General features: G+C 47.6%; 1 protein-coding gene across 1 annotated transcript in view; it reads left to right on the top strand.

Annotated features, from left to right (window-relative positions):
• Cfap57 (cilia and flagella associated protein 57) overlaps nt 1–12,545 on the top strand; it is a 93,069-nt gene that overhangs the window by 62,691 nt on the left and 17,833 nt on the right. The window contains exons 19-21 of the mRNA XM_004672484.2: nt 3,641–3,757; nt 6,474–6,608; nt 6,715–6,858. Of these exons, the coding sequence (XP_004672541.1) occupies nt 3,641–3,757; nt 6,474–6,608; nt 6,715–6,858 (396 nt within the window). The remainder of the gene's footprint in view (nt 1–3,640; nt 3,758–6,473; nt 6,609–6,714; nt 6,859–12,545) is intronic.

Genomic DNA, 12,545 nt, shown 5'->3' with positions numbered 1-12,545 from the left:
TCATTTAAAGAGGCTCACCTTACTCTCCACACCAACACATCTGTGGCTTTTTCACTTTTCTAGACAGGAGCAGGGGTCGAGCATGGCCTTAATTCTCAGCAGGAAATATACTTGTGCCTTGACAATGATGAACAGGTCCTTCCTTCCTGTCCCATCCCCCACACACACACATATCCCTCTTACCAGGTGTGATATCTGAGTCTGGTTCCTTCCAGGAGCCTCTAATCTTGGAACTTTCTTCTGGGACTAGAGACATATTTCATCCCACCCACTGAAGCCCCCTGGTGAAGTTCTTTCTATGGGAAGGAAGGCACATGTGAAGAGATCTCTGTGAATGAACACAGAACCAACCTTGGTTTGGTCTCTCCCCTTGCATACACTTTTCCAGCTTCTCTCTGTGGAGAATAAAACCTCTTCCAAGGGAGAGATTTCCAGAACTTTGTTTTAGTTTCCACACATTTATTTGTTCATCATGAAGGCTTCCTCCACATCAACACTATAAATGTTGGAGTGGATAATTCTCCATTGTGGAGGGCTGCCTGTGCACTGTAGGGTATTTAGCAGCACTCCTCACCTCTACCCACTTGATTCCTGTAGTGCCACCTGCCCTGGATGCTGCAAGTAAAAATGTCCCCTGGAGGCATGGAGTGCTTTCTCCAGCCTCCCTCCTCCACCCTGTGAGAGTTGGTATGATGAATAACATGGACAAGTGGATGGAATTTCCATGCTGGGAAAGACATATTTGTTCTCACATTCTAGGCTCATCTGGCTTTCTAGCCAGATACTCAAATTTCACTTATTTCACAATTTTTTCTATAATACAGATTATTTATATTCTCAGGGTCATTTGAGGCTTTGCCTGGGAGGAAAAAAGAGCAAAGATAAAGAATACAGTCCTGGTTCCTTCTATCCTAACCCAGGCTGTCACTGCTGACTTAAGACTGCTCAGAGGCATGGTCAGCTGTCAACACTCAGACATGACCTTCAGGAGCCCCACAAATCAGAGATGCCCCTTCTCTCTTCCAGCTGTCATTTCCTTGGCATAGAATACTGTCTTCTCTCCCCTGGAGCCCAGCATGGCCCCTAGCTGGTCTGTCTACCTCTTTTAATGTAATCTCTGCATCAGCTCCTACTGAGTCCTTTGGTAGCTTGGTGGACCCCTCATCCGTCCTCCAGTGCCCTCTCATCTCACACGCACTTGAACCACTTCCAGCTTCACAGAAGTACACCTGGCTGACCATGCCTCTGGTCCTCTGTTTGCAGGCTGCTCTTTCCACTTTTGTCCTGACACTCTTCTTATAACACCCAGCTGAAACATCTCTTCTCCAAGGGCCACCTGCTTACCTCCTCTGTGTACACAGGGCATCTTCTACCTGGACCCCAGATGGTGGCTTGACCATTTTGTAATAAATTCTGGTTCCGTTCTGTTATCTCTCTAAACCTGAGGCTTCTTTTTCGCAGTTCTAGATCAATGAGCCTTCAACAGCCCAGCAGCCCTTCTGATGAGCACCTTGCTGTAGCTGTGCAGGGCCTGCCCTCACTGTGGTTCCTGTGCGAGGCAGCTCTCCGTCGCTCCGCCAACACTATCTGTTTATCTTGTCGTGCCTTTTCTAGAGACAGGTCGTTTCAGCTCCTCCTGATACCTTTCATAGCTCTCCCCTTTGCCTACCACACTTGCCATTCATTCATTTATTCATTCATCAAATGTTTATTGAACCCACCTTGATGCCAGGCATTATGTCAGAAAGCTAGTCTGTCAATAAAATGCCTCCAATAACAAGAAAAGCATTCCTGTAAAGACTCTCTCTTTATGTCCAGAACAAGGAAGGTGGCTCGTTAGATCCTTTTTAAATTATGACCAAAGGGGCTGGGGAGATGACTCAGTGGATAAAACACTTTCATGCAACTATGAGGACCTGAGTTTGGGTCCCTAGAACCTACATAAAGCCATAAAACTGGGCACTGTAGTGGGCACCTGTAATACCAGCACCACTATAGTAAGAAGGGAAGCAGAGATAGGAGAATCTACTGGAAGTTCAGGTCAGCTAGTCTGGTGAGCATAGTGGTGAACAATAAGACCCTACCTCAAACAAGGTATAAGGCAAGGACTAACACCAACAGTTGTCTTCTGACCATGCCTGCACATATACACGCAAGTACATGCCAGAAAAAAAAAATATGACCAAGGAACTTAGGATACATTCAAAAGACTGTTCAACTGAGAGGGAGAGGGAGGGAGGGAGGGAGGGAGGGAACCATTTTATCCCATAAAACAGCCAGTGAATACTAGTGTCCACCAGACTCAGGGTATAAATCAAATATCATCCTTTGTTTTGAGCTAGTCTTGTCCAGGTCACAAATTCAGGTGATCATTCTCCCAGCCTTGGCTCATACAAATGTGACACTGAAGACAAAATCTTCCAGAAGCTCACTCCTGGTCTCTCCTCCTATTGATATTTGTCCCCTTAGTTGCACTTTTTTGACCTTTTCAGTAGAACCATGAAATTGACATTTCTGTTCAGTTTTTCCCTGGTTTATGCTTAGATTGTGGATGCCTTCATGCCATGCTGGTCCCTCAGATCTCTCTTGCTTTGCAATCAATCCTCAGCTTTCTGTTTAGAATGACTGAGCCCTGGGCTGAAGAGATAGCTCAACAGTTAAGGCACTTGCCTGCGAGGCCTTAGGACTCAGGTTCTATTCCCCAGTACTCATGTAAAGCCAGATGCACAAGGTGATGCACGTGTCTGGAGTTCAGTTGCAGTGTCTAGAGACTCTGACACATTCATATTTTCCCCCCAACCTCTCAAATAAATAAATAAAATATTTTAAAATTTGGGCTGGAAAGATGGCTCATTGGTTAAGGCACTTTTCTGCAAAGCCTAATGACCTGAGTTTGGTTCCCCAATACCCATGTAAAGCCTGATGCACAAAGTGACACATGCATTTGGAGTTTGTTTGCAGTTGCTAAGGCCTTGGCATGCCTATTCTGTCTTCTCTCTATTTCTCTCTGCTTACAAATAAGTTTTTTAAAAAACTTTTTTTTTTTTTCCGAGGTAGGGTCTCACTGTAGCTCAGGCTGACATGGAATTCACTATGTAGCCTCAGGGTGGACTTGAACTCATGGCAATCCACCTACCTCTGACTCCTGAGTGCTGGGATTAAAGGTGTGTGCCACCACACTCAATAAAAATATTTTTAATAATAAAGATAAGTGATAAAAAAGAATAACTGAGCCATGAGGGTCAGGTTACACTCATCCAACCTCACAAGCAGGTGAGCAAGGTTCTGCTCTGGAGAACCTTGCCTGGGTTGGAGTTGAGAGTTGGGCCAGTTGAAACAGAATCAGAATGATTCAAGAAGAGACAAGTCCACGTGGTTAAGGAAAGGGAAGATAACTAAGATGGACACTTTCTCCCTGGCCATAAACACACATGACCCTGGGTTGACACATCTCCAGTCAAGAATGGGAACTTTTAGGGTGGCAAGAAGCAAGAAGAAAGGTTTCATTTCGGAGGCTATAGCTGGGAACTAGAAAAGAAGTGTCCTGGTGTCAGGAAACATTACCAGTGAAAGACTTCAATTTTAGCTCTTGTTCCCTTATTTCTTGTTCATCCTTCTTTTCCTGTGGCTCTCTCTATAGATGGAAGCTGAGCTGGAGCGTTTCCATAAACAGAACACACAACTGCAGCTGAACATCGCAGAACTGTTTCAGAAACTGCGAGCCACAGATCAGGAGAAGCGCAGAGAGCAACAGAAGGTGCGAGGGCTTGCCGAGTCTGGCAGTGCATGGACTCAGGATCTGGCACCTGCCTACAGCGGGCAGCTGGCTGCTCGAGACAGAGCCAGCCCATCGCTAAGATACACTCCCATTTTAACTCACACTCTTTACTTGCCCACAGCCTTCTCTGATTCCAGGCCTGTGCAAATTTAGACTGAATTTGTCTAAGACTGTAAAATGACAGGAACAGTGATGGGGGGCATGCAGCACTGGTTTCCTAGGAACATTATTAGCCTTTGGCTTTCTTGGCCTGGGGAAGAACATGCTGAGAAGTGCTTTCTGCTCAGTGGTTAAAGACTTTGACCATCAAAATGTGGAGGGACTGGAGAGATGGCTCAGTGGTTACAAAACCTGACAGCCTGTGGTGTGATCCTCCAGTATCCAAATACAGTCAGATGCACAAAGTGCTGCGTGCTTCTGGAGTTTGTTTGCAGCAGCAAAAAGCCAAAAAGCACCCATTTGTTTCTTCCTCTCTCTCTCTTTTTCTCTCTCTCTTCCTCCCTTTATCCATCCTTTCTTTCTATTCTATCTCTGTCCCTTTTTCCTTTCTCTCTCTCCTCTCTTTCTCTTCCTCTCTCCTTCCCTCCCTTCATCCCTCTCAAATAAATAAATTTAAAAAAAAAACATGCTGAAGCTAGGAGGACCTCAGAGATCATTCATTTCAGTTTTTTGGGTTTGGTTTTGCTAACTTGCTTATTTTGAGGCAGGTTCTCACTGTGTAGCCCAGGCTAGTCTGAAGCACTATGTAGCCCAACTGTCTTCAGAACTCTCAATCCTTCTGCCTCAGCTTCCCCAGTGCGGGGATTATAGGTATGGGTACCACTCCTGGCTTATTCTAGCCTCTTAGTTATAACTAAGGAAAGTAGGACAGTGGTAGAGTGCCTGCCTGTCATGTACAAGAACTGTGGGCTCCATCCCCAGCATTACAGAAAGAACTTTTTCCAGGCATGGTGGTGCGCACCTTTAATCCCAGTGCTGGGGAGGCCGACATAAGGAGAATCACTGTGAATTCAATGTTAGAGGGAGGGTCAGCCTAGGCTAGAGTGAGACCGTGCTTCACAAAACAAAAAAGGCATGCTGAAGAGATGGCTTAGTGGTTAAAGTGCTTTCCTGCAAAGCCAAAGGACTCAAGTTCAATTCCCCAGGGCCCATGTAAGCTAGATGCACAAGGTGGCACATGTATCTGGAGTTCATTTGCAGTGGCTGGAGGCCCTGGAGTGCTATTCTGCCCCTCCCTCCCTCCCTCCCTCTCTCTCTCTCTCTCTCTCTCTCTCTCTCTCTCAAATAGATAATAATTTTTTTAAAAAAGGAAAGCCAGAAAAATAAGGATATAAGGAAACCTCACCCAGCACCTGTAGCTAGTTAGCACATACAGAATCAGTCTTGGAAACCAGGTCTTCTAGCCCTAACCCAGAGGGTTATACTCTCTTCTCTGGCCCTCTTAAGTGATGACTGAATCAGTTTGGGTGTTTCCAACCTCCACATCTACAAATGGGAGCAGATTCTCTTGCCTTTCACAAGCTGAAGAGGCTATTGGGTGATGTGTAGCTTGTGCATATTATAATACAAGTGAAATTATGGAATGTGGGCAAATGGCTGTGGGGGTGAAGAGAAAGAAGAAACCCTCTGTAGGTTGGACAGGGGACAGATGGTATCAGAGAAAGCACAGTTGAAGAGGGAGAGCTAGGCCAAGACGCAGCAGTCAGCCTGCCTGGTTCTAGGAGACTTTTCCCCAGCCCTTCACGGCAGTGCTTCTAACTGTGCTTCTGGTTGCAAACTCTGGATAAGCTCATAAGGGGACATGACAGCCCCCAACAGGGACTTGGGGGAGAAAGTGACATCATCTATCGTGGCTCTAAAAGAGTTAAGAATGGTCTTGTGAGCATCCTTTCATCTTCTAAGACCTGCAGTCATGAGAGAATCCAGAGCATTAAAGGAAGCCATGTGTGTGGTCTTAATGGTGAAATGCCAGACCATGTTGTCATTGGCAGCTGTTCAGGTGGGTGACCCAGCCCAGGTAGGTACATAAGAATTCAATGCTGCCACTTATCAGCTGTGTGCTCACCATGCCCAGCGTGGCCCCAGGATCAGCTTTAAGTACCAGATGAGGAGACTGTGGTCCCTTCCTGTGCCATTAGTCTCTGACTAGGGCCCCTCCCCCTCTCCTAATGTCTTAGCTGTTAAGGCACTTGCCTGTGAAGCCTAAGGACCCAGGTTCAATTCCCAGTACCCACATAAGACAGATGCACAGGTGGTGCATGCGTCTGAGGTTTGTTTGCAGTGGCTGGAGGCCCTGGTGCACCCATTCTTTCTATCTGACCTTTCCCCTTCCTGCAAATAAATTAATAAATATTAAAAAAAGATTTTGGCATCTTTAAAAAGAAGAAGAAAGGGCTGGAGAGATGGCTTAGCGGTTAAGCGCTTGCCTGTGAAGCCTAAGGACCCTGGTTCAAGGCTCGGTTCCCCAGGTCCCACGTTAGCCAGATGCATAAGGGGGCGCACGCGTCTGGAGTTCGTTTGCAGTGGCTGGAAGCCCTGGTGCGCCCATTCTATCTCTCTCCCTCTACCTGTCTTTCTCCCTGTGTCTGTCGCTCTCAAATAAATAAATAAAAAAAAAATGAACAAAAAAAAAATTTAAAAAGAAGAAGAAGACAGAAAGTACCTTGCAGCTCCAGGAGCAAATGTCTAATTGCAGGAGCGAGACTTAGAAGCACTGGTCAAACGGTTTAAAACAGACCTTCACAATTGCGTGGCATACATCCAGGAGCCCCGGCTGCTGAAGGAGAAGGTCCGCGGTCTCTTTGAGAAGTATGTGCAGCGGGCAGATATGGTGAGCGCTGAGTCTCCTGCTGTCCTGCCCTCACCCTCCCTGCCCTGCCCCCTGCTCTGCACTCCGCACCTCCCCTCCCTCGCTGAGAGTCCCCTTGGCCCATCAGGTGGAGATTGCGGGGCTGAATGGGGATCTGCAGCAGGAGTACGCCCGCCAGCGGGAGCACCTGGAGAGGAACCTGGCCACCCTCAAGAAGAAGGTGGTAAAGGAGAGCGAGCTACACCGCAGCGACTATGTCCGCATCATGCAGGTAGTGGCCCGCACCCTTCTGCTGCCTGGGAGACTGAGCCGTCAGAGACAGACTGTGGCCAAGCATCCCTTTGGTATCACCCATGCTCCAGGCTCTCCAGACATCCACAGACCCACTAGCTTTCCCTGCACATCTCTCTTGGCTCCTCTCCTCTGACCTCTCAGAGCTCATCCTGGCTGAGAATGTGGCCCACAGCCCTCCAAGGAGCCTTTCTAGGCATCTCCGGGCCCATTGCTGGCCCCCTTACCTCACTAAGTACCCCTGTTCCCTTTCTATCCTATACCCAAAACAAGCTGGAGTCCTGCTTCGCTCCTGTCAGTTACACCCTGGCCCTTTGGAACCCTACCGCCTCTGTGCATCCAAGGCATTTTAGCTCTCCCAAGTCCTATTCCAACTCCTGTTTCACCTGAATTTGTTTTGATGCTTTTTATTCTGTTCTTCTCATCTACTAGGACACATCTGGCCTGTCTTCACTTGCCTCATCTCCTTTTTCTGGTGCCTCAGGTCCTACCCTTATCTCTTGTTCCAGAGCTAACCACACCCACCAAGTTGGCACTAATCAGATTTAATGAGTTCTCCACACCCGACTCCCAGGTTCCTTCACCAGGCTGTTCAGAGAGCCTAGCCCCATTCCTGCCACCCCCACTCAAGTGCTTTATCAGGGCTGCCCATCAGGATGCCTCTGCCAGATTTCTGCCCGAGTATCAGTGTCATCTGAGACAATTAATATGAATTTATATCAAAAGATAACATCACAGTAACATTTATAAAGCACATACCTTTTTATACCACATTTCTTTAATGACCTAATTAAAGTACTGGAACGGGGACAGCTTGCAGCTGGATTGAAACCAGATCCTGGATTTACAAGTGTGCGCACACTGGGCAAAGCACACCGCAATGAAGGCCGGACCCAGAAACAGCTGGTCTCATGCCATCTTAAAACCAGCACCCCTCCCTCATCCCCATAGAACCATTACTCTCCTCTGGGCCATGAAAGCAGTGGGAGGCCCAGAAAGAAGGGGATGTAACTAGTAGGACCCTTGGTACCAGCAGCCACACAAAGCCATTGCTACAGGCCTCGTGTGCCCAAAGCCACGGGCAGCTCTAGGCTGAGTGCAGTAAGCTGAGCAGAAGGACCAGGGTGACAACAGAAGCATTTGTCAGCTGTTGATGTGGCTGAGCTCCCATCTGTGTCCTGCCACCAGCATGCAGGCCTGAGGGTTCTCTAGGGGCTGGTCCCTCTCTCCACTGCAAGCAGATGCCCAGAGAACCTGTCAGTCCTAGGAAGGGAAGAAGTGAAGACTGCAGGATGGTCCGAGAATAGAGCATCTGCCTAATGCTGCCATGGAAGGAATCATGACCCCCCATTCCTTAGAAAGTGCTGGGTCAGGGTGGGAGTAGGCAGCAGAGGAGACCTGCCCCTGGGTCCTGTGATGGGGACCGCTGAAAGAGCTTTACCTTGAGCGGTATTGGAACCTGGGTGCAGTGCCCATCTGTGGACCCAGAAAAGTGACTCAGATAACTTAGAAAGTGGACCTAGGGTGGGGCTCTGGGTCCCCCCCCACACACACACCTTACTACTAAACAGTGGGACTCTGTATAAGACTTGTCTTGCAAAAATTAGAAAACGCCCCTCCATACTGGAGGTCAAACCGAGGCTCATGCATACTAGGCAAGCACTCTGCCAGTGTACATCTCTAGTCCAGAAGACTTTTTTAAAAGTAAAACTTCCAAACTACTATTTTGAGTGCTAAAATATATTTCTTTAATCTTTTTTTTATGAGCGGGGGTGGAGAATTGTCATGCCATGGCCTCTAGCCACTGTAAACAAACTCCAGATGCATGCACTACCTTGTGCACATGTGCAACCTTCTGCATGCATCACCATGTGTGTCTGGCTTACATGGAATCTAGAGAGGCAGACATGGGTCCTTAGGCTTTGCAGGCAAGAGCCTTAACTACTAAGCAATCTCTCCAGCCCTCCTTCCTTAATCTTGAGGGTGGATCAGGCCCAGGCCAGGTTGTAGGGCCTATGCAGGCAAAGCTGGACTCAAATCTATGGTCTCTACCAGGATGCAGGAGATCAATGGGTCCTGTTACTGTGTAGACCCAGGCAGCACAGCTTCACTGATCATTCTGCCACTTCTCTGTAACTTGTCTGTCACAGGGGGCAGAAGACAACACCCTCGGTGGCTACTGCAAAGATTGGCCGAGCTGAATATTGTAAAGCACTGAACACTGGCCTGGTCCACAGTCAAAGCTCAGAAATAACATATCCCTTCTCTTTGTCCCAGCAAAGAATTTATTCAAGGAACATGGTAAAAATAAGTGGGAGAGTCCAAAGGCTCACCATGGCATATGCCAGGGAGTGCCTGTGGTCTGGGTCTCAGTGAGGAGATAGCACAACTGATTCCAGAGCCCCCAGCAAGGTGGCTAGGAACCCCAGCCTCCTCAGTATGTGGTGGGTGGGAGCTAGCTATCAGGGCTGTAGTACTTATTCATTCCAAAATGGCTAAGGACGGCTGGGCCAGGCCTGGCACCTGAGAGCAACCCACTGGAAAATCACTGAAAAAATGAGGACACTGTCTCATTTGTATATCCAGATAGGAAACCAGGGCCTCCCAGCTGTACTCCTCAGCATTCTTGCAGATATGGAAATGAGTGGCTGTGAAATACAAACATGTAGGACAGGCATTTTACTCATTCAGTTCACATTTTTCAGACACTTCTCATACAAGCGCTTGTCAGCCGTGGAGGATTCCAGATGAGCATCAAAGTGCTCCCACCCACCAGGAACTCCTCATGGGGAGCTGGGGCCAGACAAAAGTGTGTCAAGTACTGTGGGCTCATGGCAGAAGCATGTTTTTAGTCTTCTAAGGTCAAGTGACATTGAGGTTTGGGTTCAGGGAAGGCAGAAGGTGAGTGGGGATCAGCTAGGAGAAAAGCTTTCAAGGCAGAGGGAACAGCCTGAGGAAATGGTGGAGACCCACCCACAAGTCCACAGACCTTAGTTTATTGTGGAACCTCCAAAGCAGAGAGAAAGAGCCCATGGGAAGGGTATGTAGTCCAAGGGCATATTGGAAAGGGCCTTCCACCCCTTGCTGAGAAGCATGAAGTTCATTGTGAACACATACACCACCCGGGCCTCCCCACTTAGGGCTATCTTTGCCTCAAAAGATGAACACAGGCTGAGTAAATGGCTCAGTCAGCAAAGTATCAAGAATGAGGACCTGAGTTCAGATCCCCATTGCCCAAGAGCCAGGTGTTCTAGCGTACCCCTAACACCAGTGCTGGGGAGGCAGAGATAGGAGGGTCCCTGGGGCTAGCTGGCTACCTAATCTAACAGAATTGGTGGGCTCCAGGTTCAGGGAAAGACTGTCTCAAAAAATAAGGTGAGCCAGGCGTGGTGGCGACGCCTTTAATCCCAGCACTCAGGAGGCAGAGGTAGGAGGATTGCCATGAGTTCAAGGCCACCCTGAGATGACAGAGTTAATTCCAGGTCAGTCTGGACCAGAGTGAGACCCTACCTCGAAAAAAAAAAAAAAAAAAAAAAAGGTGAGCCAGGCGTGGTGGCGCACGCCTTTAATCCCAGCACTCAGGAGGCAGAGGTAGGAGGATTGCTGTGAGTTCAAGACCAACCATGAGACTACGTAGTGAACTCTGGGTCAGCCTGGGCTAGAGTGAGACCCTACCTCAAAACAACAACAATGAAAATAAGGTGGACAGCAATTGAGGAAGCCACCCAACATCAACTCGGTATGCACTCATACATATGCGCCCATACACCTATAAATACGCCACACACACATGCATAAACAAAGATAAACTCAGTTGGCAGAGTATGAAGTCTGGTAGAAAAAGAGGCAGACGGCAAGGAAACCTGCTAGAGGCACTTGTCACGTTAAAGGTAAATGAAAAGGGCTTGGAGGGGAGAAAGTGGTGAAAAGCATTTCAGAATAGAAATGACCAACTAAAATGCCAGGTCAGACCCCGGAGGAAGCCATGAAGAACAGAGTGTTCAGGATGGCTCTTGTGTGCACTTAGGTGATCCATTAACAGAGGTAAGCAAGGCTTCCAAGAACACAGAATGTGTGCCCAGCCTTTTGTTAGCTGGAGGCACTGACTCAGACCAAAGCAGGCAGTAGGGGGCGCTACAGGCATTCCCTTCCTTCCTCTCCCTAACGTGAGGGTCACCAGGTTCAGCCAGAGCAGCAGGCAGTTCCAAAGGTCCAAGGCAGCCCTGTTCCCCTTGTTTAGAAATCTCCATATAAAGGCCTATTGTCCACCAGTCAGTCTCTCAAATTCCTCAGACTTGGAACTTTATAGACCCTCAGGTCAGATCTTCCTTGTAACCCAGTAGCTAGGAGGATGTCTTTGGTCAACCCTCCTGGCTGGGGGTCAGCAAGCCAAGAGTGTTTGCATTTTGATTCACAAAGACACAGTTGACCTCAGTGGACTTCTCAGAACACAAGCTCCCCTGGAAAACTTTTTTTAAAATGTTTATTTATTTATTTGAGAGAGAGGAGAGAAAGAGAGAGAGGCAGATAGAGAATGGGCATGACAGGGCCTTTAGCCACAGCAAACGAGCTCCAGACACATGTGACACTTTGTGAATGTGGCATATATGGGTACTGGGGAATTGAACCTGTGTCCTTAGGCTTCATAGGCAAGCACCTAACCACTAAGCAATCTTTCCAGCCCCAGAAACCATTTTTTTAGGGATCTCAGTTTGTACTTACTGGGGGTGTCCTTGGTCAATATACTATATGAGGTATTATTAGAATAGAGGTGACATAGAGGGGAGGCGAGAAAGTGGAGGGTGGACAGCAGTAGTCATGGAGAAATGGGACACTCTGGAAGGAGATCAAGTCAGATTCAAATCCCCAACTTTGCTATGTGTGCACTGCCTCAGTGTCCTCAACCAAATGGATCTGAGAGTACCTTCCTCATAAGGCTGTGGTAAGGATGAAATGAGGGGATGTGTGAAGAATGTTTGCTTTGGTACAGGGAGCCAACCAACACTTGAAGTTATGCACATTCTTTGGGGGATTTTATTTTGCTTTGGTGTTTGTTCAAAGCAAGGTGTCACTCAAGCCCAAACTGACCTGGAACTCAATCTGTATCCCAGGCTGGCTTTGAGATTACTAACTCCTACCTCAGCCTCCTGAAGTGTTGGGATTAAAAATGTGAACCACAATGCTCAGATAATTCTTGGTATTGCTCTTTTTAAAAATATTTTAGTAGTATTATATTTTATCCATTCATTTGCCAAAAAGGAGCACGTGCAAGGGCCTTAGCCACTGCAGATGAGCTCCAGATGCATACACTACTTTGTGCATCTGGCTTTATGTGGATACTGGGGAACTGAACCTTGGCTGGCAGGCTTTGCAAACAAGTGCCTTTAACTGCTGAGCCATCTCCCCAGACCCCTTGGTATTATTCTTCTCATCTTTTTTTTTGTTTGTTTGGTTGGTTGGTTGGGGTTTTTTTGTTGTTTGGTTTTTTTTTTGTTCGTTTGTTTTTGTTTTTGTTTTTCGAGGTAGCGATGACCTGGAATTAACTATGTAGTCTCAGGGTGGCCTCGAACTCATGGTGATCCTCCCGAGTGCTGGGATTAAAGGCATGCGCCACCATGCCCAGCTTCTTGTCATGTTTTTAATGCCTTTTCCTCTTCCTCTACTTGT

The sequence above is a fragment of the Jaculus jaculus genome, chromosome 5 (genome assembly GCF_020740685.1).
Source record: "Jaculus jaculus isolate mJacJac1 chromosome 5, mJacJac1.mat.Y.cur, whole genome shotgun sequence".
Classification (NCBI taxonomy): Eukaryota; Metazoa; Chordata; class Mammalia; order Rodentia; family Dipodidae; genus Jaculus; species Jaculus jaculus.
Note: the sequence above shows the minus strand (reverse complement) of the source record. Positions and strands in the feature narration are given on the sequence as shown.